The sequence below is a fragment of the Coturnix japonica genome, chromosome 4 (genome assembly GCF_054131305.1).
Source record: "Coturnix japonica strain WE chromosome 4, WE-NBRP24, whole genome shotgun sequence".
Classification (NCBI taxonomy): Eukaryota; Metazoa; Chordata; class Aves; order Galliformes; family Phasianidae; genus Coturnix; species Coturnix japonica.
The window spans coordinates 19,010,242-19,035,471 of record NC_140666.1 but is presented as its reverse complement, the minus strand read 5'-3'; the positions used below and the strand labels follow the sequence as shown (position 1 = coordinate 19,035,471).

The following is a 25,230-nucleotide window of genomic DNA, read 5'->3' as shown; positions in this document are numbered from 1 at the left end:
TGCTTGGGGCTTTAGTTTTACTCTGTCTTTGCTGCACTTCCCATAGCATTATGGCACTATAGGTGGTAATGGGTTCAGCTGGGCTGGTCATTCATAGGTGGCTGCGCATCAGAATGACGCAGTGCCTACACCCACGTTTTGTTCCAATAGCCACTTCCAGGAACAACCCTTATTTACTCAGATTTTCTTTGTTCTTACAGCTTGCGTGGAAATTGCTGTATTTCCTATAAAACATTAATTCCTTGTCCCAACCTGCGGAAATATCCCTCAGTACAAAACCATGCCTAAAGATTAAACCTGTATGTCAAGGAAAACATTGTTTGACATCAACACCAGCAACGTGACCTCTAAGAAATGTCCCCAAGCAGGGAAGGAATAGCAACATCACATACAGGGCTTTGGAAAGGACTGGAGGGTACATCTACATCCTATACATGGAGGATACATGTAGGGTGCATAGCAGTGACGTGCTCCTGACCTCGCAGTTAGTTGAAGCTGGTGGCCAGGATTGAAGGGTCTTTCCCATCCTATGGGCTCATTGTGTACCCTGAGGGCCGGATGTGGTATCTGGTTAAGGGAAGAGCATTGTGTGGGTTGTTGCTTATTTAAGAGCCATTTATGACCCTGGGAGGAGCGTGTGAGCAGGAGGAGGGCTGGATACTGGGGGGTGCTGCTATTAGCGGGACGAGGCGGCCCTCCAGCGGCCGGATTGGCTCTGCCGGCTGCCTCACTCATCCCTAAGCGCCCTATATACGACCCATTGCTTCTCACTATCAATATATGCAGGTGTTACCCCATTAAGGTTGGACCCCCCCCCCCCAACACCTCCCACCCCGACCCCGACCAGCAGCACAGCCCAACTCGGAGCACCGCGCATGCGCAGAGCACCGCTCTTCTCTATGGTCACCCGGCGGGCCGCTCTGCGCTTCTCTCCTCCCCCACAGGGGGCGCTCTCCGCACTTCAAGCTCTCTCTATAGCGGAAGCCTCTCTATCACACCGCTCTCCGGAGGCTTATTGCTCTTCTTAGCACTCTATGGTATGCGGCGCTCTACACCTCGGCCTCCCGCCTCTTTATCGTCGCTGTTCGGCTCGCAGCGGGGCCAGAGCTGGGTACGGCCCGCAGCCCCACAGGCACAGCCCGCAGCCTCCGCCGCTCCCCCAGGTAACGCTGAGGTACATGAAGGGATTCGGGTACAGCCCTACACCCCTGTGAGGTCCTGCGGTGCTTTCCGCACCCTTTATGGGATGATCTTTGCTGTGGGGGTCGTGTGGGGTTTGGGTGCGTGTTCTAAAGGGGGTGGGAATGAAAGGCAGGCCTGCAGGCCTCCTACAAGCGATTTGCTGGGAGAATATGGGTTGGTAATCAGAGTTAAATGATGTTTTTGTGTGTAATGTCTGCACAGGGTCTCGTCCCTCTGCCATAGAGAGACAGGGTTGGAAACTGAAGCTCTCTCCTATCTCTAAGTCCGCTTGCATTCGTGTTTAGTGTGTTCTCCTTCCTCCTGCTTGTTGTTTGTGAGTGTCAAGGGAAATCTGGGCTTGGAACGTTGCAGCTGCTGCATTATACAGGTACCCAGGTAAGGTAGTGATGTAGGCAATGTAAGGGTGTAAAGAAGTGCAATGGGGAGGTATTAGCTGTTCACGTAACTCATTCCAGCCAGGAGAGCGTTTTTGGCTTTTGTTAAACAAGCTCAAAGGCAAAATATAAATTCTCCCTCATTATACCGTTGTTTTGTGTCTGTACGCTTGTCTCCTCTCAGTTTTAATGCCTTTTAGAAAGGTTGAATTGATGGGTTCTCTCTGCTCTTTGTGGTGTCTGCTTCCAGAGCAAAAAGCAGAGAAGCAAGAGGTCACAGTGATTAGATTAAGTATCTGGGTCAATTACCATTACCTGTGTTTATTCTCTGATGAGTTTTGATACTGGAAGAAGGAAGAGATAAAAAAGAACATGTGCAGAAAGAGATAACTACAGCTGGAGCTGCCCGAGGCAGTGGCCGCTTTCTAAATGGATTTATGGATGAGCTTTTCCTATCAGTTTTGTGTCCGGTGCGAGGAGATATCAGGCGTGTGCAAACGAGCTTCTTTATTGTTATTATTCTCTCTCAGTTAGTGGATGTTCTTGAGCTCCAAAAGCCAAAGTGGAGTGAGTCATCTTTCTAGCATAAAGCATAGTCTTACATTAATGTGAGTGTTACCACTTGGTTTGGGGAGTTAACTCGTTTCTTTAAACTTTATAAACCCAACAACCATTACTGGTAACTCCTGGCTCTCTGTAGGTCCTCTTGCAGATTTCCTTCTCTTAGTTATTGTCTATCAGTTTTAGTTTACAAAGTGGTGGGGGTTTGTAAAGCATTCTCCCCAAACTTAGCACTGACACAACTAAACACCAGATTATTCCTGCAGAACCTGACTTTCTGGTGCATGCTTTGCAGTGAAGATGCTGGAGACTCTCAGGATGCTGCAGCTCAGTCAGCATTGGAAGGAGACCCAGGAGCTTTGCAGGGCATGAGATCAGGTAGCAGAGATCTGTCTGCAGGTGTGAGGCAGGAGGCAAGGAGCAGCCAGCACTCCTCTGCATGTTGTGCAGAGCTAAACGGGGCTTTTAACCTGAATCCAGCTGATTTGCAAGACAGCCAGATTCCATTCAGCCTTCTGAGGAGGGCATTTTGCATATTAGCAGCCACAGAAATCAGTCTTCAGTTCTGAAGCTGTCAGTAAGTGGTACACAGGCTGAGGCCAAGCACCTTATACAACTCAATGACTTGCTTCTTAATCTCAAACCACATTATCATCTTTATAAAACAGCTTCTACTCTTTATTTGTCCCTGGGATTGGCACTTTGCTTTTTTCATACTCAGCAAATTTTCTGGGAATATCCTTCTCTGTGCTGATTTTACTGTTCTTATTAACTTCTACCATCTCTGCTCTAAGTCACCTATGAAGTGGAGAAGCAGGTTAGGCGGCTGAGGCACCAACGTCTGTACTCTTCAGATAAGAAAATGAAGGCAAATCAGTAAAGCAGGATAAGAAATTCTTTCTGTGCCTGTGTCTCGTTCAGCATTACTGCGTTTCTGTGTCCTTCAGATCAAAGCATTGTTAAAATTCTGCTGGGTTTAGACCTGACCTCCAGAACTTGATGTACACATGACAGGGTGCTTAGTGTGGCTTTGGGTTTATGTCTTAAACCGTCAGTGTCCTCAAGTGTTTTTATGAACCAACCTCTGGAATTCACCTTCTCATCTCTGGTCAAAGTTTAACTATGGCTGGTTACTCTTCCATGCTTGCTGTATCCTTTGGCAGTAGAAGTTCTTCCTCCTCATTGTTTTGCATACTTTTTCTAGAACTGATCTAATTAGTTGATTCCTCCATTACTTGCTTTCCTAACCAAGGTCACTTTTCTCCGCTTCCCCAATGATTACAGCTCCATCCAGCAAGGAGGAATTCGGCTTGGGGAAGACCAGAGAGAGGACGAGACTTGCTGCAGATAAGGTTTTACCAGCCTTTTTTAAAGGTCTTTGAACACCCAGCTGTCTCTTCTGGAAGTGCTTTGCCTGACAAATCCCAGGATCTTATCTGCTTGTCCTCAGGATAATTTTCTGCTGGAGTCTCTGTTGATCACAAAATAAACGAGATGACCTTGTTTCTCCTCCTGTTTCCAACTGATGTTCTGTGATTGGATTAGCTTGTGTTTCAAAAATTCATCACCTGCCCTAATGCTGACTTCCCTGCTGCTTCCATTACACTCAGTTTTTAGGGGTTTATAGGAGTGTTTGCTTACTGTCTTCAGTAGCAGTGGTGTCTACAGAAGCATTCACTGCAGCTGACCTGAGAAGGGTACGGTGCCCAATTTCATGGGGAAGGCTGTGTGCTCTAAATGTTTCTACCCAGAACAACAGTACAGCTGACTCACTTAATTCTCCTTCTTCTTCTGGCTTTCAGGATGTGGTGCCGGAGGCTGGCGTGCCTGCTCAGTGTGCCTTGCCAACATACCAGACATCACTTGCTGGGACTGTCCCGTGGCAGGAGGACCTTCACCACTGCTGTGGCTCGCTGGCATCACACGGCCCCAGAATCCATCAGCTGTGCCTGGCAATTACACGGTGATCATTTAGGTAGGTGTGTGATTTTGAACCTGCTTTTGGGTCTCTGGGGGAAGAGGAGCAAAATTTTCCCAAGTTTGTTTCCCCAGCAGTGATTCTCTTCTGAAACAACCCTTGTTTTTTAGAGGGATGTGTGCTGCAATTGCTGTTTTATGTTCCCTTTGGGAATTCCCAAAGGCAGGGTGGAGCAGGTTTGTCTCCTGGCAGTAAGTGCTGTATAATAAGTGAGGCAGTGCTAACTCAAAAAGTGATTCCTGAGCAGTCATTGTGTCTGAACATTGCCCTGTCTGCCAGTTGTTCATTATGTCTTGCAGGTGGGATGGCTGTTTTGGTGCATGTCCCAGCTCTGCCTTGTCCTCACTTGCAGGTTTTCCTTAAAACACTGATCTCTGAAACAGAGTAGATTAGAGCAGGCTTGTAGGCAACCTGTTTGTGTGTCTGCATGGCATGAGCAAGCCTTTTTGATGCAAGTCATTCCTCCCTTTGAGAATGCTGAAGGAAAAGCAAGGAATGCATACCTCTACCTTGTGCTGTTGTCTGAGGCTGGTTAGAAGGTGTTGCTACTCTAGATACACTTGTAACCCTGTCTCAAAAGGGAGTTGCTTAATATTTTATCCAACATAGTGGTCCTCTGGAAAAGAATATTGTTTTACTGTGTGGATACTTAGGTTTCAAAGCTGATCAAAAAGGACTCCCTGCTGCCTGTGCCAGCTCTAGTTTTCCTCTAAAGGAATTTGGGTATTCCTAAGCTTTCTCTGGAGGGAGCAAGGAGGTGAGGATTTCAATGCTTAGTGGGAATTAGAGGTTGTGATGTTGTTTGTAATGTGTTAAGTTTAGAATGTTTGGCTGGTTCTTACCTGTGTTTGTGCAATGGGGTCTGCAGCTAGATGGGTACGGGGGACCTTGTTATATACAGCAGCTGCTGGGTAGCTCTGAATTTACTACTCATTGAAGAGAGAAGGTAGACGTGTTTGTTAACCACACCACTTCCTGTTGCAGGATGAGACTGATTGTGGAGGTAGTAAGACAGGAGACCATGGCAAAATGTAACCTGTAGGCTCTTTTTGTTGTTTTATTTTCCTCACTGCTCACACCAATGCATCTTCTGTGCCTGTTACTCTTGGCAGAGCTCAGGTATGCAGACACCTTGATGCGCTTTGACTTCGTCTGGCTGCGGGACCACTGCCGCTCAGCTTCCTGCTACAACGCCAAGACGAACCAGCGCAGCTTGGACACAGCTAGTGTGGACCTAGGCATCAAGCCCAAGGCTGTCCGAGTAGATGAGACCACGCTTTTCCTCACGTGTGAGTACCAACTCTCCTGTGCTCTGTTTGTCAAGGAGCAGCCCTGGCTGGAGTGAGGCTGGCTGGTAGATCCCACTTTTAAGGGTGTCCCCTCTTAGAAAACCTTATCTGTAAATCAGGAGCTGTTTTGGAAGGAGGCTTAGCTGTAAGCAGATTTCAAACATTGCTGTTCTGAGTAGGGCTGTTTTTGTAAACACGACTCAGTCTTATTTATGTCTGTTTTTTCCCTCCTTTCATTCTCTCTCCTCTTGGTTACAGATGTGTGCATCCCCAGCATCTGTGTAGTTTATTGGTTTGCAGGAATGTGGCAGCAGTGCAGATAGTGAACATATCAAGAACTGGTTGACTTTTTCTTTACTCTGTTTTATTTGATCTCATGTTCCTTATCAGAATTCCTATCTTGTGTCCTTTCTCCTGTGGTTCCCTGCTGCTTTTTCTTTCTGCTGCAATTTGCTTTCATCTATGGTACCTTCATTTATGCTCTGGTCATCAGTGCTTTACTCTTCCATGGAGTCCTGTCACTAGAGAGCAAAATTACTGAAGTAGAAACACTTGGCTCTGAATTTGGAGTTGCTGACAACAATTCTAGTACTTATGGCCTGAAGTGGATACTACTATTCCTCTTGATATTAGCCAAAATATTATGTTGTTAGGCAAAGTTAAAAGGATGAGGACTGGCCTAGGTTGATGGTTGCGCTGGCTGTGATTTCAGGCTGTTCATTGCAATGACTGACCCTCCTCCTGTGTCACAGGGCCGGATGGACATGTTACACGGTACGGGCTGCAGTGGCTGGTGAAGAACAGCTACGAGGGGCAGAAGCAGCAGGTCATGCACCCACGGATCCTCTGGAATGCAGAAATCTACCGCCAAGCCCAGGTCCCCTCCGTTGACTGCCGGAGTTTCCTGGAGACGGATGAGGGGCTGAAGGAGTTCCTGCAAAACTTCCTTCTGTATGGGATTGCTTTTGTTGAGAATGTCACTCCCACCAAAGAGGACACACAAATCTTAGCAGAAAGGATCAGTTTAATCAGGTAACTAGTAGTTCCGCAGGAAGCTGTGGGTAGCTTTGTGGAACTGTGGATGATAGGCTGTTATTTCTTTTTTGTATGGAAAGGCAATACCCCTGTATTGTGCAGTGTTGCATGTTCTGCACACAGAGGATCTGGGTCTTCTGCAGTCTCTGACCACATACACAGAGATGGAGTATTGCACAGTGGGATCTGGCTCCTTTTTGGGGGGAAGCCAGACCAGGGGGTTACTAGGTTAGAGCTGCCTTAGGACAATACAGTGACTTTTGTGATAGTGGGACTGTGCACAGAGAGGAGTAACTGAAGGAAGTAGCCTGTCTGGGAAGACTTGAGCTTTGCAAGGAGAGAGATTTCCTGTTGTGACTTGAAAGGTTAAGAGGGCAGCCCTGGCCCTGGGAGCCAAGGGAGATCAAAAACAATTATTAGCTCTTGCTAAAGAAAAATACTGGAAAACATTTCTTCTGTGTTTGTTTAAAACACACCAACAACATGGCAAGCCTGGGTTTGAGTTTCAAGTTTTATCCAAGCTGCAGAAACAACTTAACTTGCCTTGGCCATTAGGAGAGGAGGGATTCCTATTTCTGTTGATGAATAGCCACTCCAAATAGAAATTAAGGGCTCTGATGAATATCCATCCCATGTTTTCCTCCAGATCCTTACCCTCACCCTGTACCCCTTGAGTATCGTTTGTCTCTCCTGGGTCCTTGCCTTCTCTAAACTCTGCTATGCACATTGCAGGGAGAGGTCAGTGGAAACTCCAGATCTTAAGAACAAGAAAGGGAATTGTGCCCACAGTGGGTATAAACAAACACTAGCTGCGCTCTATTAATTTCTAATGTTGCTCAGTCTTTCCCTGACTTGGCTGGGACATTGGAGTAAAAGGAAGATCTGTATTTGTGGAGGAGGAAGTAAGGCTTGCTCTCTATGTGAGATGGATAGAGTGACCTCAAAGTGCAAGAGAGGATCTGGTGTACAACAAATGACACTGATCCCTGCAGCACTCGGTGATAACTGCCCACCTCTTTTGCAGGGAGACCATCTATGGCAGAATGTGGTACTTCACCTCTGATTTCTCCCGGGGTGACACTGCCTACACAAAACTGGCTCTGGATCGGCACACTGACACAACCTACTTCCAGGAGCCCTGCGGGTACGTGTTGTTGCTGGTTCACAGACACTCAGCAGAGAAAGCAGGAGTGATTCATGGTGATGCAGTTTAGACTTGATTGTTTCCAGTACTGTTGATGTGCTGTAGTGGTGCTAGTTAAGCAGTAATCCTGGATCCTGCTTGATTCCTTTGAAGTGAGGTAGTCTGTAGATGCTTGAAACTCCCAAGTCTTCCAGACTGCAGGCAATGAAGGAGGTTTTGGTAGTCTTTGTAGTTGTACAAAGTTGCTACAGAAGTTTGCTTCAATTAAATCCTGGAGCAAGCCTCCTTATCCACATCAGCACTGTGTTTCACTGGCAGAGCTCTCTTAGTGGTAGCCTCTGGGGAAGAAGGGAGCTGCCTGTCTTGGCACAGCCTACACTATCTGCTTCTGCCCTCCCCAGCTGCATGAACGGCACCAGAGGTGTGTGCTGTCCTCATGTCTGCCCTTTGCAGATGCTCTGCTTCAGACTGGTTGGGATTTGTATTTTGGCAGTAGTGCATCCCGTAGGAAGAGCTTATCTAGCCCTTCAAAAGGCTTAATTGTGACTTTGTCTGGAAGTAGGGCTACAGAGGCCAGAAGTCGTCTTGTCCAAGTTTCTTACTTTAGAGTAGGTTTTAGCTCTTCCTGGTGAAGCTGTTCCTATATAAATTAGTAATCAGAGCTTCAGCCTACAATTGCACTTCAATTGAACTGCTTGTTGTGAGAACTGCAGAGTTCATTAGCTGTTTCTGTACCTTTCTTTTGGATAGGTATATTCTAGTCTGCAGCAAAATGAAATGTATCAAGCCATGGCTGGGCTAGTGGGCTGACTATTAATGCTTACAAACTGTAGCAGTGCAGGTAAAACATGAATTTCTGGCTTTCCTGAGCACATATCTCTGCCAGAAATCCTTTCTCAGACTGTTGGAGGCTTATTCTGAAATAGCTTAAATACTTTAAACTGTCTTTGACCTGTTTCTAAAGGAAGCGAGGTGTTTTTCAAGAAAGACATGTTTATTTGAATGTCTGCTTTCCCCACTGCGTTGGGTAAAATCCACCCAATCTAACAAGTCTCAAGTAAAATTACTACAAATGGTAGAGGAGAGAAAATCCCCAAGACGCAGGAGGGTGTGCAGTATTATCTGACTTACCAGGCAGTGAAGAACTTAGTGCCCTGAGCTGCAGGAGGAGGCTGCTGCCTTGAAAACACAGAGCCACGAGGGGTTGGGCAACCTGTGCTTCTGCACTTGTGGACTGACTTGCTGTAATGATTCTGATCCTTCTGTGGTTGTAAGGAACAATTAAAGTCCAGGTGAAAGGTACTGGTGAGGCTGTAGCTGGGAGCATCTGCCAAATCACTTGCTGAGGGGTGGGGTTAAGAGGCCTCAAAGGAAGATCAGGAGATAAAGGCTGCCCTGAAAGGTTACATTTGACTTTCTGATAAGTCAGGTTGACGTACCATGATAACTGACAGTATGTGACTTAAGGAAGCTCCTAGCTGTCCCTAAGAATACCAGGTCTGACCTGGATGAAGGGGAAGAAAGAAACTTCAGGAGTTTCAGAGAAGCATAAGAGCAAAAGCTGTTCAGCTGAATTGCTTCCTGTTCAGCTTCCTGCTAGGGAGGGGTATCCTCATATGGAAGCTTCTCATTCTAGGACTCTGCTCCAGGCTTTCCCAAGGGGTTTCTGACATATTGTCACATGGCTTGTCTTGACTAGTTGTGGGAGACCAAGATGCATGTGCACTCATATAAGAGCATAGTGCCACCAGCGTGTCTTTAACTGCCCTCTTATTCTGAGTTATTCTAGTGAAGTCAGTTTTGTTTTTGAACCTCTACATCCTACTGCCTGAATGAACCTTGGGTGGCACATGCCTGATCCTACACCACTTGAAGTTTCCCAACCTCATGTCTTTTGGCTTAAGAAACTGTGTAGACAGCAGCCCTCTTCTTTGAAAGCAAAATATATGAAAGCTGAAGATACAGCAAGTAGAGCTGCTTCTTTCTGGGCTGTCTCCATTCCCTGTCAGGTCTTAATGAAATAAAGTGTTATGAGAGTCTTGTAGTGCCAGTACAGAGAGGTGCTGCATCTATCTGCATTTGTCTGAGTCCACAGGGGCTGCATCTTATTGACATGGCAGGTAGCTGAGGTCTTTCCCCTTGTGCTCTCACCCATGCAGCATCCAAGTGTTTCACTGCCTCAAGCACGAGGGGACAGGTGGGCGTACACTGCTGGTGGATGGCTTCTATGCGGCGGAGCAGGTTCTCCGGCAAGCCCCCGATCAGTTTGAGCTGCTAAGTAAGGTGCCACTGAAGCATGAGTACATCGAGAATGTGGGAGACTGTCACAACCACATGATCGGAGTCGGGCCGGTCCTCAACGTCTATCCCTGGAACAATGAGCTTTACCTGATCAGGTAACGTGAGAAATGATGATGGGGAGGAGATGGGGTTGGGCAGACTGTAGTGATTTTCCAGAAGACAGCTTCAAAGGAAAGCATGTTTCGGGGAGGGGGGGGGATGACCACAAATACACCATGCATTTCCTTTTTGGGCTTTGCAGTGATGTTTTCAAGCAAGTGTAAGAAGCAATTCTGCTCTTTTGAAGCTGACCATATAACCTCTGTATTCATCACTGTTGCCTCCTTTAATACTGACTAATCTTATGGCTCCTGGGCTTCCCTCTAGAAACATGTGGCTGCACTGTGCTCGTGGGGCCGCATAAGTGATCTTTTCTCCTCTTTACTTCTAGATACAATAACTATGACCGTGCAGTCATCAACACTGTGCCTTACGATGTTGTGAATCGCTGGTACACTGCTCATCGCACACTCACCACTGAGCTCAGGAGACCAGAAAATGAACTGTGGGTCAAACTGAAGCCAGGCAAGGTAGGACTTTGGAGTTGGAGGCTCATGTGTTTGGTACAGGTAGGGGAGTAGGGTGATCCTATGGACATGCAGGCCTTCTGCCTTAAGTTAATGCTTCACTCCTTGTACTGCAGCTCTTTACAGCTGTTTTCATGTGCTTTGTATTCTAGAACTGGCTGCTACTATATATATATTCTTACTGTTGTGAAAGGATATTAGCTTCCAGACAAGGCAGAAGTAATTAATTCAAACACAGCCTCAGGAAAGCTAATCCTGAGTAGGGGAGAGGAGAAAGATCTTTGCAGTCATTGAATTGAGGACCTTCAGAGACAGGAAGGCTGGGAGCAATTGGTGCTCAGCCTCTGACTTCTTTCAGAAGCAGAAAATCTTTTAATGGAAGCATGAAGAGCACATGTGGGAGGCCAAATTTACTTCTGTTTTGAGGTTATATTTGAATACTAGCACTGCTGGTGAATCACAAGAGACCTGAGAATGTCCTCAGTGTCCCAGAAATGCCTTAGGACATCTTGGTGTTAAGGGAATAAAAGCTCTGCCCTTACTTGGAAAGGCTGATGCTGTATGCTGTTTTAGAAAGACTAGAGCTGCAGTCGTGGACTTAGAGGTGTTACAGGGTACGGCTTCATCTACCAGCTGTGCCTGCTTGAAAAAGTTTTTATTACTGCAGGGTTTAGATTCAGTGTGGGCCCAGGGCCCCAGAAATAAAAGTAAAGCAGAAGTATTCATATCAAAAGCCCTAGCACCCCTCTGTTATCAATGATGTCTGGGAAAATGGCTGTAGAAGCTGACAATGGCCACTTGCTGTTGTTGGTGGATCCCTTCCAGATAGGGATCTCCAGGACCTGTCACATCAGAGGGTCCTGGCTCGGTGTGGTGCTCACCCCTGTTCTGTTGGCTTTTCTTCTTCCCACGCAGGCACTGTTCATAGATAACTGGCGTGTCCTGCATGGACGGGAAGCATTCACAGGGTACCGCCAGCTGTGTGGCTGCTACCTGACAAGAGATGATGTGCTCAACACCGCACGCCTACTGGGACTGCAAGCTTAGCCTGGGCCATCTGCTGTGGAGAGGCAGACAGAGCTCCACGCCGTGCTGGTGCTTCACCACAACCATGTTGCACATACCTCAGACACCTCTGCCCTCTCTCAGCAGTTCTCTGCCTGTGTGGGAGAGGGAGCAGGTGGAAGCCAAAGGTTGTGGGAGCTTTATGGGACTGTATTCTGCCGCCTTGGTCAGCTCTTGCTGTCTGTGCACTCAGCCTGGTCTTTTCAGCCAGCCACTTTGTCTCAGCTCCAGTGAACTGGGGCTGATCACACTATGAGAAGTGTTCCTCCAATCAAGTGCCTTCAGGATCTGTAATCAGTTTCTCCCTGTTGTTTGGCCTTTTTTTTTAATCAGCTACCGTGTTTGTTTTTCTGGCATAACAGAGCAGAGTGGATATATCTGGGATATCTGGGACCTTGTTTCATCTCAGGCCAGATGCCTTCTAGAGAAAAAGGAAATCACTGCTTGATGAAAGTGCTACTACTTAAACTGAGGGCTGTTGGCATGTACCTGTGACTTCTTTCCTCTTAAGCTGTGTACCCCTGTCTGACAGGCTCTGGTACAAGTGATGCTACCTGAGAGTTGGCCTGGAAAGCCAAGCTCATATAGTTAAAGTATCTCTAAAGGTTTAGGGTAGACAGAAAGGGGAAAGTAGTGAGATAGATCTGCAGATTGGAGAGATGGCTTTGGTTGAGCGTGCTTCTCCTCACATTTCCTTCAGTAATGTAATGTTGAACTAGTGATCTGTCTGCCTGTTACACCATACTTCACTCGAGGATGAAGGCTTATCAGCTACAGTGTTTGACCCATTTCCTACTCTGCCTACTCTTCTGGCTTTATTGAAGAAGGAGTTTTTGTTAGGGCATCTTTATTCTGACTGCTGGATGAAGCCGACTTTTATTCCACCGGATTTTCCTGCATATGAAGGTAATGAACACAGATAAAATTTCAACTCCTGGTAGCAAGAAGGTAAATTTGTAGAGTGACACATTGAACAACCACGGTGGAAATCTCTTTTTAGGTTTTATTTTTAATTCTTCCATATGTTTGAGAGTTATTTGCTCTGCTGTGACTGGACCCTGAAGCATGGTCCTATTCACTTCTGGCTTTCCTGTATGAGGAAGTTGCTGTTATGCCTAAGGTATAAATGGGGTGCAGATGCCAAACCTGCTGCCTTTGTTTAATCTAAATATTGAATGTATACATCTTAATGTTAGGAAGCACTCTTAAGAGCTGCTGCTCCTGTGGACTGAGCTAACTTATGCTGTCATTTGCAGTGAGCCATTACTCCATCAGGATTTGAAAGGGTTTCAGAGTGGGAAGCTGTGTGTATCAGAGGATACATAAAGAAGTGAAGTATGAGCAATGGCGGCAAGCTTGAAGCAGGCTGGCTTTTGTCAGGTATGTCTCCCAAGGCTTGTGAGCAGCCTGAGACATAGGCAGGTTCTTAAGATTTCCTCTAGGCTAAGTGAGTAGGTTCCTCAAGCACCCTGAGGCATATGTTACTTCTGTTATTTCTTTACCAAATATTTGGTCTAATGGTTCTCCATAGATGCCCTCTACACCCGCATAGCTTAAGTGTGAAGCTTTGCAGATTTTCATTAACCACACGGAAGTGGCAAACCCCTGCAGTTACATGTGCTCCTCACATAACCCATCTCACATGCTCCAGGGTTGTTCCACTTTGTGTTTCTGGGTGAAGCTATGACCTGGAGCACGTTGGGGGGAGGTCATGACATAATCATCTCTGTGTTAATTGACCCTAGGAGGGGGATGAAGGAGCATGATCAGTATTTCAGGATGCATCAGAGATTTCTGAGCTTCTTTTGTCTCTTTATTCCCCCTGCAGTCAGAATAAAAGCACTTGGGTTAATGTGGGACTTATCCTGTAGCTGCTGAAATGAGCTTTACTTCCCATTTTTATCAGCTGCAAGCCAAAAATCTGCCACTACTCTGAGCTGGAGAGTGCAGGGCTATGGCCAGCACAAGGGAGAACTGACTCAAAATATACTGATAATTGTAGTGATACAGGTGCCTTTATAATGAGGAACGTGGTGATTGTAGCTCTGCCTCTCACTGAGCAGTGTGGAGCTGCCAAGAGCTGTGGTCTTCAGCCACCATATTCCTCTTTGAGCCATTTCCAAGCCAGCACACTCCTTGAGGTGACTGTGTAATGTGTTTTGAGGGGGAAATTCTTCACCATGAATGTAGCAGAAACACATTCCCTCATAGGTGTTGTTCCGTTCCATTTAGCCATTTCATAAGAAACTAGGGAGATAGAGCTTTGTTTAATCATGTGCTCCATCTCTTCCTCACTTCCCAAGTGAGCTGAGTTGTTTCTAAGCATCTTGTGATCCTCGAGGCTTTATTTGTAGAAACAGGGCTTCTTGGCAGCTGCTGTCTGTCTGATCTGGACATCTGTTGTGTTGTTATGGAACAGGTGGTTTGCTGTAATGGTATCCGATCAAGTTTTGTAATCGAGCTTTACCAGTTCTTTCAGCCAATAAATGATGAACCGCTTCTTCCTCCCACTACACAAAGGCTCTACTGTTTGTGTTTCTAAAGCATTTCCCAAAAGTAAAATATGAAGTGATGATGTTAACCTGACCAACTTTATAATTCATTTAGTACAAGACGTCTATGCCTAGCAATCATGAACTTGATAAGATGGAATAAATCTGAGAAGGGTATATCGATACATTGCCTTTGGCTTTTCATTCTTTGGCCACACGGTGGCAGAAGATGCATGGAACAGCATGGAAAATGAGTTCAAAACTCAAGTGTCAAGTCACATCCACCTGTGGCTCTAAGGCTGCTGCTGATTCTGTCCCTTCTGCTGTGCTACATCCACTTCTCTTGAAAAGCCCAGGGGCTGCTGGTCAAACATCTGCAAGACAACGAGGATTTTTAAGGAGCAGCAGGACATGATGTACTAAAGGTGATGGTGAAGGGTGCAGAGATGTGAGGGCACACAAGGGGGATCTGAATGAGCATAGAGAAAATGGGTTGGTATTGAAGGTGTGGGGAGGAGGAAGGAATCTGAACTAAGCATAGGCTGGGGGGGGGGAAATAGAGCTGTTTAGTTGGCTGATGGAAGGCAACATCTACCCTGAGGCCCTCAGTTCCTGCCCATGTGTGTCCCAGGACTCAGTTTGGTTTCCCAGGGGTCAGCTCTCTTTAAATTTGTATATCAGAAGATTCCCACATTGTTAATGCACCTTCGTTTATCTCTGCTTGCCTTCTGGTCCCTTCTAATGCCTCTTGTTACCCTGCAGTGCCCCCCTGTGTCCACTTTTGGGGTCTTATCCCCTTGGAATCATTCAGCTCTGAAGAGTCTTCAGGGGAAATACTTTGTCATTGTCCCCTGAGACATGCAGGATATATGGAATGCTCTTTGTAACATGTAATAGATAATGCACGGCTACATAGTGAACGTTGCAATAACCAACTATCCTTGAAATGTTTCCCTTCACCTCCTGCTGTATATTCTGCAGATTCTTAAGCAATCCACAGCGACACAGCTGTCTTTGATCTAGCAATTGAGACCAGCAGCATGTGAGTAGTCTCTCTTCAGTGGGCCCAAGTTTAACTCTCACTCCATCCCCACCATGTTCGCTAACCTGTGGCACTCAGTGCCACATCCCTACATTTCTTGAGCACCTCCAAGGACAGTGACTCTGTGACCTCCTTTGGCAGCCTTGCTACTCCTGACAAGAAATTCTTCCTAATATCCAACCTGAACCTCCACTGGTGCGACTTGAAGCCATCACATCTCATCCTATCACTATTACCCAGAAGAAGGGGCCAACCCCCTCCTTATTACAGGTAAGGTCTTCCCTGAGCTCTTGGGGAACCCTGAAACCCTGTGAGAGGTGGCTCTATTGATCAGGGCTTGGTCTGAATTTCATATTGTGATGGTTTAGCAGCAAATGCTTGTACATAGATTTACTGATGAGACAGAGAAATGCAGAAGGGGGGAGAGGATGACAGGTTTTCTGCTCTGTCCTCAGTGCTCACGCATCACTGCAGGCAGACCTTCAATTCTTGACCTCAAGCCTAACGAGGGAGGAAGCTGAAGCAGGAGTGTGCTGTGGTTAGCATGGGCTCTCAGCGGGCTGTGGTCAGTATCACCCTGATGACAGATGTGATGCCGCTCGCAGAGGGCTTCGCATCTTATCCCACCAGATCTCATCACAGGAAGTAGCTGCTGCCTGTGGTGGTGAGGTGTTTGAGCACATGGGCTGCTGCAATGGCAAAGTTTCCTGCTGCCCTCCAAGCTGCTGGGGCAGGTGAAGCCCTTGTATGGACTGATAAAACATCGCTTTGCTCAAGAGGGAGATGTAATCTTTGCTTGACCTTAACATTGGTCAAGCTCGGCTCTCAGAGTTTGCGCTGTCACCACATTCACCAAGTGAGAAACACCTCTTGGGTACAGCACGGTGAACAGGAACAGCATTTCACCCATCTGTTTCTTCATTTCTGCTCAGAAACTAAATATTTCCTGACAGCAAGCACTGCAGCAGTGAAGGTGGGGCAAGACCCGTTACCCTGAGTATACCCCAACCCCGTGGAGATCACATGCAAGCTGAATTGCAGAAGGAAGTCCCAAAACCTGTGATGAATATTGAAAATCTGGGAGCAAAGGGCTGGATTACATTAAGGTATGGAGGGCTGTCAAGTTTCTGGTTGTAACTGAAGAGTTGTTCTTCGAACTGTGAGTGCTGTGGCTTTGAAGACCCCCATCACAACTTTCCATTCCATATTTCCTTCCCAGATGAGTGACCCAACTAAGTGAGAATCATCGCCCAATGCTGCCTATCCAGCTCTTGGACACAGTAAATTGCTGCCATTGTCCAAGAGATTTTCCAACCCCATTGCCTTGGCAAGGACACCTTCCATTATCTATGTGTATTCCTCATCTGTTACGCAGGCTGAATTATGGAAGAAATCCATGCAGTGAAAATGGAGACAGGATGGTGATCATCTCCTACGGTCCTGATCACCAAAGCCACATGGTCAAACCAAAGGTCAAGACTCCAGACTAACCTTTCTCTTTCACTTGCATACCAGGACTCCCGACCAACCTTTCACTTGCATACCAATGGCTTTGAAACAGAGCTGGTAGTTCTACACTTGCATCTCAGACCAACCATTCCGGAGAAGACTTTTGGGTCATTTCCTTGTAGTTATCGACATCCTGTCTTTGTCTGCAGGGTGGAAGATTTTCTCTTGCTACTGAGAGATTCTTCCATCTGTGCATGGAAACTGATGTTATTTATAGTTCCTAAAACTAAAGACCATCATCAACTCCCATTTTCTGCTTATCAGTACATTATGTTCTCTTTAAAGCACGGAGCCTCGTTCATGGTACTCACGGTACCACCCACCCTCCGCGAACCCAAACGGTGCCGGGGGGCTGAGCCAGAGCCGCTGACTTCCTCTCGGTCCAGCACAGCCCGGCAGCCGCAGGAGATGTGCCGCGGGCGGCGCTGCTGGGGCCTCGGCTCCCTCGTGCTGCTGCTGCTGGGTGAGTCGGGGCTGGGGCTCGCTGGAGGCTGCGGCCGTTGCCGGGCTGGCTGTGAAGCCGAGGGCCGGCGTTAGGTGCGTGGCTGCTGGGCAAGGGGCGCTGGGAGTTCGGGTGCTGCGAGCACCGGGTGCTGACACTGGGGGCTGAACGGCTGCTGAGCTGCCTCCTCCTGTTCTTACAGGGCAAAACCTGGCTCTTCACATCGAAATCCCGCAGGATGCGGTCAGTGGAACCGTGGGGCAGTCCGTGCTCCTGCCCGTCTCATACAGACTCGACAGCTCCCTTCCCTTCCCACTGGCAATTGAGTGGAAGTTTGGAAAAAGCTCAAAAAAGATCATCATATGCTTGGTGCTGGACTGCTCCGTGGATTTTAGGGGAGCTCCCAGGAAATGCTCTGCTCGATCTTACACCCATTTCCCGTATCGGGGCCGCGTTGAGGTCTTCCCAGAGAATGCATCGCTGCTGCTGCGGGACCTGCGGCTCAGTGACAGCGGGGTGTACAGAATTGTCTTCCAAGAGCAAAACCAAAGCAGGCAGATAACCCTGGCCATATACGATCAGCATGATTTCTCCGGTCATCCTGATGAAGGTAAGAGCCCGTGTGCCTGCACAGCCTCCTCCTGCATCCCCCTGCAGAATGCCTGCCCTCCTGGCACAGCCTGGGGCAGCAGAGATGTCTCTGGGGGAGGTGGCCGTCTCCAGATGCTGCTTCTCCTCTCTCCTTGCACAGGTACAACTGAACGAATCCCTTGCTACAGCCTTGCAGCCTGCTACTGCTTCATCCTGCTGCTCGTGCAGCTGCTCTTCCACCTGCTGCTGTGCCTGCGGGGTGGCCACCAGCAGCGGAGCCGACCTGGAGAAGCGTGAGGCTGCTGATGGGGAGAAGAGAGCCAGCGAGTGGGAGCAGACAGAGCCGAAGCCTCAGGACACAGCAGTGCCCAGCAGAATGAGTGTGCTCAGCACTGCCTTGTGCTGTTTGCCCTGACACCAGTCCCTGTGCTGGAGAAACCCAGGCATCCCCAAACCCCTGTCCCTGCCTGCAGTGTGTGACCACTTCCCCACTCACATTCCCCCACCACTAAATAATCCCTCCTGTGGACGAATAAACATCCCTTCCTCCACCAAACTGTCTCCCAGGTGCCTGATGTGAGGCTGCAGCATCACCTGAAACAGTCCCAGCAGCAAAGAAAGAGGTGGGAGGCCGTTTCCCAAAGCTCCTGTCCTGCTGTGGGTGGTGGTGGTACATTGGTCTGAGGCTTGTGGCCCTAGTGCTGACGTGCAAGGCAAGAGATGGGCGGCTTCTGAGGCTGAAGCAGGGCAGAGGGTCAGTGTAGGCAGCACCAGCGAACCCAAACGGAGCAGGGGGCTGAGCCAGAGCCGCCGACTTCCTCTCGGTCCAGCACAGCCCGGCAGCCGCAGGAGATGTGCCGCGGGCGGCGCTGCTGGGGCCTCGGCTCCCTCGTGCTGCTGCTGCTGGGTGAGTCGGGGCTGGAGCTCGCTGGAGGCTGCGGCCGCTGCCGGGCTGGCTGTGAAGCCGAGGGCCGGCGTTAGGTGCGTGGCTGCTGGGCAAGGGGCGCTGGGAGATGGGGTGCTGCGAGCACCGGGTGCTGACATTGGGGCTGAACGGCTGCTGAGCTGCCTCCTCCTGTTCTTACAGGGCAAAACCTGGCTCTTCACATCGAAATCCCGCAGGATACAGTCAGTGGCACCGTGGGGCAGTCCGTGCTCCTGCCCGTCTACTACAGAGTCGACAGCTCCCTTCACTTCCCACTGTCAATTGAGTGGAAGTTTGGGAACAGCTCAAAATTGATCATCATCTGCTCGGTGCTGAACTGCTCCCTGGATGCTTGGGGAGCTCCCAGGAAATGCTCTGCACGATCTGTCTCTTATAACACGTATCGGGGCCGCATTGAGGTCTTCCCAGAGAATGCATCCCTGCTGCTGCGGGACCTGCGGCTCAGTGACAGCGGGGTGTACAGAATTGTCTTCAGACAGCAAAATCAAAGCAGGCAGATCACCCTGGCCGTGCACAAGCAGCGTGTTTTCTCCGTACCTCCTTATGAAGGTAAGTGCCCATGTGCCTGCACAGCCTCCTCCTGCACTTCCATGGACATGGGAACATCAGGCATGGGCAGGAATTTGGTCCCTCTTCCTATTGGGATGAACTACTGCAGCAAAAGGAGGATTTCCAGGGGTATCACAATTGGTGCCGGTTGTGCTGCTTTTTTTATAGTAGGAAACCCACCCTGTTCTTTTCTGCATGCTAAATTAGACGCATGAGAGCTTCTTGTTGGTGCAGCTGATTTACTTGTCTTTATGTGAAATAAGGTCCATGTGGGCCATCTAGGGACTCATCTCATGCAGGGTTCCACCTGTGAGGAATAAAACCCAGAGGAAAAGGCAAAGATGCCTCAATAGGAGACATGGGAACAGTACAACCCCAGCTGCTCTGCAGGCCATGTTTCGCAAAGCTTCTGTCCTGCTGAGGGTGGTGGCACATTGGGCTGGGGCTTGTGGCCCCAGTGCTGACGTGCAGGGCAAGAGATGGGCGGCTTCTGAGGCTGAAGCAGGGCAGAGGGTCAGTGTAGGCACCACCAGCGAACCCAAACGGTGCAGAGGGGCTGAGCCAGAGCCGCTGACTTCCTCTCGGTCCAGCACAGCCCGGCAGCCGCAGGAGATGTGCCGCGGGCGGCGCTGCTGGGGCCTCGGCTCCCTCGTGCTGCTGCTGCTGGGTGAGTCGGGGCTGGGGCTCGCTGGAGGCTGCGGCTGCTGCCGGGCTGGCTGTGAAGCCGAGGGCCGGCGTTAGGTGCGTGGCTGCTGGGCAAGGGGCGCTGGGAGATGGGGTGCTGCGAGCACCGGGTGCTGACATTGGGGCTGAACGGCTGCTGAGCTGCCTCCTCCTGTTCTTACAGGGCAAAACCTGGCTCTTCACATCGAAATCCCGCAGGATGCGGTCACTGGCAACGTGGGGCAGTCCGTGCTCCTGCCCGTTTCATACAGAGTCGACAGCTCCCTTCCCTTCCCACTGGCAATTAAGTGGGAGTTTGGGAACAGCTCACAAGTGATCACCTGCACGGTGCAGAACTGCTCCCTGGATGCTTGGGGAGCTCCCAGGAAATGCTCTGTACCATGTCTCCCTCATGCCATGTATCAGGGTCGCATTGAGCTCTTCCCAGAGAATGCATCCCTGCTGCTGCGGGACCTGCAGCTCAATGACAGCGGGGTGTACAGCATTGTCTTTGAAGAGCAAAACCAAAGCAGGCAGATCACCTTGGCCGTATACGATCAGCATGATTTCTCCGAACATCCTGATGAGGGTAAGAGCCCGTGTGCCTGCACAGCCTCCTCCTGTATCCCCCTGCAGAATGCCTGCCCTCCTGGCACAGCCTGGGGGCAGCAGAGATGTCTCTGGGGGAGGTGGCCGTCTCCAGCTGCTGCTTCTCCTCTCTCCTTGCACAGGTACAACTGAACGAATCCCTTGCTACAGCCTTGCAATCTGCTACTGCTTCATCCTGCTGCTCGTGCAGCTGCTCTTCCACCTGCTGCTGTGCCTGCTCGGTGGCCACCAGCAGCGGAGCCGACCTGGAGAAGCGTGAGGCTGCTGATGGGGAGAAGAGAGCCAGCGAGTGGGAGCAGACAGAGCCGAAGCCTCAGGACACAGCAGTGCCCAGCAGAATGAGTGTGCTCAGCACTGCCTTGAGCTGTTTGCCCTGACACCAGTCCCTGTGCTGGAGAAACCCAGGCATCCCCAAACCCCTGTCCCTGCCTGCAGTGTGCAACCAGTTCCCCACTCACATTCCCTCACCACTAAATAATCCCTCCTGTGGACGAATAAACATCCCTTCCTCCACCAAACTGTCTCCCAGGTGCCTGATGTGAGGCTGCAGCATCACCTGAAACAGTCCCAGCAGCAAAGAAAGAGGTGGGAGGCCGTTTTGCAAAGCTTCTGTCCTGCTGTGGGCGGTCGTGGTACATTGGGCTGGGGCTTGTGGCCCCAGTGCTGACGTGCAGGACAAGATATGGGCGGCTTCAGAGGCTGAAGCAGGGCAGAGGGTCAGTGTAGGCAGCACCATCAGTCCCAGTCCCGGCCACCAGCTGCAACATCGGCTCCTGCTCCAGCCCCAGCACAGGGATGTCCAGAGGTTCCCGTGGGCTCCTGCCCTCCTCCACTGGGATCTGCCCAGCCTTGGGATCCTCCTGGCACCCGGGGCTCCCCCATCACAACACTCTGCACCCGCAGCCTCCCCCCTGCACTTACACGTACAGGAAGGAGCCCCGTCTCACCCACCCGCCGCGAACCCAAACGGTGCCGGGGGGCTGAGCCAGAGCCGCTGACTTCCTCTCGGTCCAGCACAGCCCGGCAGCCGCAGGAGATGTGCCGCGGGCGGCGCTGCTGGGGCCTCGGCTCCCTCGTGCTGCTGCTGCTGGGTGAGTCGGGGCTGGGGCTCGCTGGAGGCTGCGGCCGCTGCCGGGCTGGCTGTGAAGCCGAGGGCCGGCGTTAGGTGCGTGGCTGCTGGGCAAGGGGCGCTGGGAGATGGGGTGCTGCGAGCACCGGGTGCTGACATTGGGGCTGAACGGCTGCTGAGCTGCCTCCTCCTGTTCTTACAGGGCAAAACCTGGCTCTTCACATCGAAATCCCGCAGGATGCGGTCAATGGCACCGTGGGACACTCCGTGCTCCTGCCCGTCTCATACAGAGTCGACAGCTCCCTTCCCTTCCCACTGTCAATTAAGTGGAAGTTTGAGAACAGCTCACAAGAAATCATCTCCTGCACGGTGCTGAACTGCTCCCTGGATGCTTGGGGAGCTCCCAGGAAATGCTCTGCTCGATCTTACCCCCATACCACGTATCGGGGCCGCATTGAGCTCTTCCTCGAGAATGCATCCCTGCTGCTGCGGGACCTGCGGCTCAGTGACAGCGGGGTGTACAGAATTGTCTTCCAAGAGCAAAACCAAAGCAGGCGGATCACCCTGGCCGTGCACAAGCAGGATGGTTTCTCCGTACCTCCTGATGAAGGTAAGTGCCTGTGTGCCTGCACAGACTCCTCTTGCACTTCCATGGACATGGGAACATGAGGCATAGGCAGGAATTTGGTCCCTCTTCCTATTGGTATGAACTACAGCAGCAAAAGGAGGATTTCCAGGTGTATCACAATTGATGCTGGTTGTGCTGCATTTTTATAGTAGGAAACCCACTCTGTTCTGCTCTGCCTGCTAAATTAGATGCATGAGAGCTTCTTGTTCGTGCAGCTGATTGACTCGTCTTTATGTGAAATAAATGGCTGCAGTAGGGAGAGATGGGCTCCGAAACTGAAGCCCTGGGTCTGAGTCCTGTGCCTGGAGAAATCCATTATTTGCGGGGTTTAATTGGGTACTTGCAGATAAATCAACAGCCACAGAGGCTGTGAAACACATGCCAAATATTCTTCTTCCATTTTGATGCCACTCTACTTACAAAGCAATGAAAATAATGTTTGCTGTGGTATCTGCCACCCATGCATTCCTTTAGGAAGCACTCACAGCACGTGTTGTGTTCCAAATACCAGGCACCAAGGACCAAGACAACCCACATTATTTCACAATTGGAGTTTGCTCCCTTATCGGCCTCTTTCTGCTGCTCCTGGTCCTCTGCATATGGCGGCGAGGTAGGTGGATCTGCTCCTGCATTTCTCCCTTTGAGGCTGCACATCAGGAGATGTTCCTGGGGGATAAAGGCAGTGGAGGACTCTTCCCACCAAAACTATTCCTTCCTAAGAGTTTCTTTGATGTCCCTCCTGACATTCCTAAAAGGTTCCAAGTTTGTGATGCAGCTTAACAAAGCAGAAGTAAAGCACAGGACGGCTGTGGTTTTCTACAGAACTTAGATCTTTTGGTGCTGAAACCATAATTGAGATACAGCATTGCATGCAATTCATAAAGGTGGTATAATGATGGACTCAGAAATGCAGCTTCTGAGTGTGGCTGTGATGATTTTGTTGTAGACACCTTAAAACTCCAGCTGGGGAGAATATCCACGTGAAAATAAACCTGCACGATGCCGGTCTCCCCAGCTTCCATCAGCACCATCACCCCTGAGGGTGGAAGGAAATGCATTAGTTTCCAAGTGGGAGATTTCACTTGTACTTAACAGTGTACCTCCGGGTCCCCAAGGCTTGGGGAGAAGAGGGCACAGCATATTTGTGTCTGTCAGGTACTAAAACTCTCTTTTTCTCTGGTGCAGTGTGGAAGAAGAGGAGAACCATTACACAGCAGCAGGTATAGGAACATCTTCTGAAAGCTCCTTGGGTAAATGCTAACTGCTGGCTTCGGTATGATGCACTGAGCTGCAGGAACAGGTTGCTGTATATAAAATTAGGAAGTTAATTCGGTGCTAGAAGAGTAAGTTATGAAGTGCCTGCCCTTCCCCCAGCTGCACAGTTCCCCTTTGCTTCTGTTCCAAAAAAGCTGGTTTTAAGAACACGAGAAGCTTGAGGACAGCTTTGACTAACAGCAGCACCGAGTAAGGATGGTTACATGCAGAGATATATAGAGACAGATCTCTTCCCTGATTGCCAGCCTTGTGAATTTATGTTCAGGATGTCTTTGGGGTCCATGTGGGCCATCTAGGGACTCATCTCATGCAGGGTTCCACCTGTGAGGAATAAAACCCAGAGGAAAAGGCAAAGATGCCTCAATAGGAGACATGAGAGCAGGACAACCCCAGCGGCTCTGCAGGCTGTGTTTCGTGTAGGACCCGGCTTTGTCTGTCAGGTCCTTGTGTAAAATACTCCTTGCTGTGTGTGGTCAGCAGCTCTGAATCCCTTCTAATTCCAGCACCTTTGGTGTTTTCTCTGTACTTCTCCAGGCCTCAAACACAGAGGATACCCACGTGGAAAACCCTGTTGTAAGGGACGTGGCAACAATTTACGCCACAGTTGGAGAAGATTTTGAAGAGACAAAGCCAAGAGCATCACCAGAGACTCTCTACGCATCCATAAACCTCCCTCAACTGCCTTCTGCTTCGGCTCCAAGCTTTGCAGGAGACAGATGTGCCACAAAGCCAAGGTGATGCTGTTAACAGTTGTGGTCAGACCTTTGGTGAGGCCACTCCTGCCCATGGAGTGTTTAAGTGCTTGGAGCAAGAGATTATGGAAATGCATTAGTTTGCCTCAAACTGCAATTTCTCTGGAATTTGAGGGTTGATCTGCTTTTAGTTTCATGTTGAGACTTCCAGAGAGCACAGAGACACCAAACGCAAGAGAAAGATGCCTAAAGCAAAGGCAAAACAACAGTTCACCCATGATAAGCTTGCTTCCAGAGAATGCCTTAATTTGAGGGGTAATGGAGAACATTGGATGGATTTCAGTCTTGCATCACAGGGTCCCTTAGTAATTGCCTTGTTATATTAAAAGAGTGTATGAAGATCCTTGTACCTGGTGCCCTTGTTTTTATGCGTATGCCAAGTAATACCTGAGCAGACCCTTTCTGCAATAAACTTTGCTCAACATTGGGGTCCCACAGCAGTAGCATTTTAGTGTCTCCGGAAAATGCAATGAGAGCATAGATCATTTTGTTCATCTCTGGGTTTCATGGAAAACTAGATAACATGTACTGAAACTTCAAGTCCCATTGGTAATAAATGGACATTAAGACTAGATAATGTGCTAGGCATCTCCCAACCACAACCAGGTTTGGAGACAGCACGGAAGCCTCTACTGCTGCCTCCTTCCCATTTGGGTGCTCCTGTGTTGTCTGGGATAATGTTCAAGAGGGATGACAATGATAATGGTGGTCAAAGACCCTCTACTGGCCCCAGCTGAAGTACAGGGCTGCTCTACCCTTGTGACACCCTGCTGACGTTCATTACGGCAGTTTTTCTTCTGAAACCATAAATGCTTTGTGATTATAAAACCACAAAAGCTGTTCTGCCTTAGGTATGAACAGCGCTTTTGCAGCGATTATCAAAAGACCTCAAGCATCAGGGAACACGAAAGAACAAAATATAGAAGTGAAGCAGCAGGAAATAACTGCACAGGAATCGTGGGTGTCAGTTGGGTGCCCAAGCACCCAACACATAACGAGCTGATCTCAGCTCAAGTGCTTTCTGTAGGAACATGCTACAGGCTGCTGGGACGTGACACTAAGATTTGGACAAGGTAATACAGCTTCCGTCTTGGCATGAGAACATACATCAGCAAACAGTGGAAAGACTGTGTCTGTGGAGAGGCTG

At 49.3% G+C, this 25,230-nt stretch overlaps 2 protein-coding genes across 10 annotated transcripts; both read left to right on the top strand.

Annotated features, from left to right (window-relative positions):
* The first annotated feature begins 1,080 nt into the window (after positions 1-1,080).
* TMLHE (trimethyllysine hydroxylase, epsilon) lies at positions 1,081-14,193 on the top strand. 5 transcript variants are annotated; one of them, XM_015860663.3, is made up of 9 exons: positions 1,081-1,163; positions 3,423-3,490; positions 3,941-4,113; positions 5,229-5,405; positions 6,158-6,437; positions 7,465-7,584; positions 9,744-9,980; positions 10,316-10,454; positions 11,367-14,193. In XM_015860663.3, exons 3-9 carry the CDS (start codon positions 3,942-3,944, stop codon positions 11,496-11,498), a joined length of 1,257 nt encoding a protein of 418 aa, XP_015716149.2. In that variant the 5' UTR covers positions 1,081-1,163; positions 3,423-3,490; position 3,941; the 3' UTR covers positions 11,499-14,193. The 5 variants fall into 5 exon arrangements, with proteins under 5 accessions (XP_015716149.2, XP_085400828.1, XP_015716151.1 ...); XM_085544702.1 differs by having other exon boundaries at positions 1,081-1,578; XM_015860665.2 differs by lacking the exon at positions 3,423-3,490.
* A 327-nt stretch (positions 14,194-14,520) lies between these two features.
* On the top strand, positions 14,521-24,430 carry LOC107312819 (uncharacterized). 5 transcript variants are annotated; one of them, XM_085544697.1, is made up of 11 exons: positions 14,521-15,320; positions 15,506-15,615; positions 16,004-16,156; positions 16,270-17,022; positions 17,204-17,611; positions 18,680-19,087; positions 19,935-20,339; positions 21,631-22,038; positions 22,568-22,666; positions 23,242-23,276; positions 23,866-24,430. In XM_085544697.1, the coding sequence occupies exons 4-11, from the start codon at positions 16,764-16,766 to the stop codon at positions 24,067-24,069; spliced, it is 2,226 nt and encodes a 741-aa protein (XP_085400823.1). In that variant the 5' UTR covers positions 14,521-15,320; positions 15,506-15,615; positions 16,004-16,156; positions 16,270-16,763; the 3' UTR covers positions 24,070-24,430. The 5 variants fall into 5 exon arrangements, with proteins under 5 accessions (XP_085400823.1, XP_085400824.1, XP_085400825.1 ...); XM_085544699.1 differs by lacking the exons at positions 14,521-15,320; positions 15,506-15,615; positions 16,004-16,156; positions 16,270-17,022; positions 17,204-17,611 and adding an exon at positions 18,265-18,499; XM_085544698.1 differs by lacking the exons at positions 21,631-22,038; positions 22,568-22,666; positions 23,242-23,276; positions 23,866-24,430 and adding an exon at positions 20,482-20,877 and having other exon boundaries at positions 14,521-16,156.
* Positions 24,431-25,230: the final 800 nt, after the last annotated feature.

What these genes read in the sequence shown, in the direction of transcription:
- TMLHE (XM_015860665.2), top strand. Translation starts at nt 3,942, where the DNA reads ATGTGGTGCCGGAGGCTGGCGTGCCTGCTCAGTGTGCCTTGCCAACAT. An exon ending in TACTTCCAGGAGCCCTGCGG is followed by an intron (nt 7,585 to 9,743) that starts GTACGTGTTGTT and finishes TCACCCATGCAG; the next exon opens with CATCCAAGTGTTTCACTGCC. An exon ending in AATGAGCTTTACCTGATCAG is followed by an intron (nt 9,981 to 10,315) that starts GTAACGTGAGAA and finishes CTTTACTTCTAG; the next exon opens with ATACAATAACTATGACCGTG.
- LOC107312819 (XM_085544697.1), top strand. Translation starts at nt 16,764, where the DNA reads ATGTTATTTATAGTTCCTAAAACTAAAGACCATCATCAACTCCCATTT. An exon ending in CTCCGGTCATCCTGATGAAG is followed by an intron (nt 17,612 to 18,679) that starts GTAAGAGCCCGT and finishes CTGTTCTTACAG; the next exon opens with GGCAAAACCTGGCTCTTCAC. An exon ending in CTCCGTACCTCCTTATGAAG is followed by an intron (nt 19,088 to 19,934) that starts GTAAGTGCCCAT and finishes CTGTTCTTACAG; the next exon opens with GGCAAAACCTGGCTCTTCAC.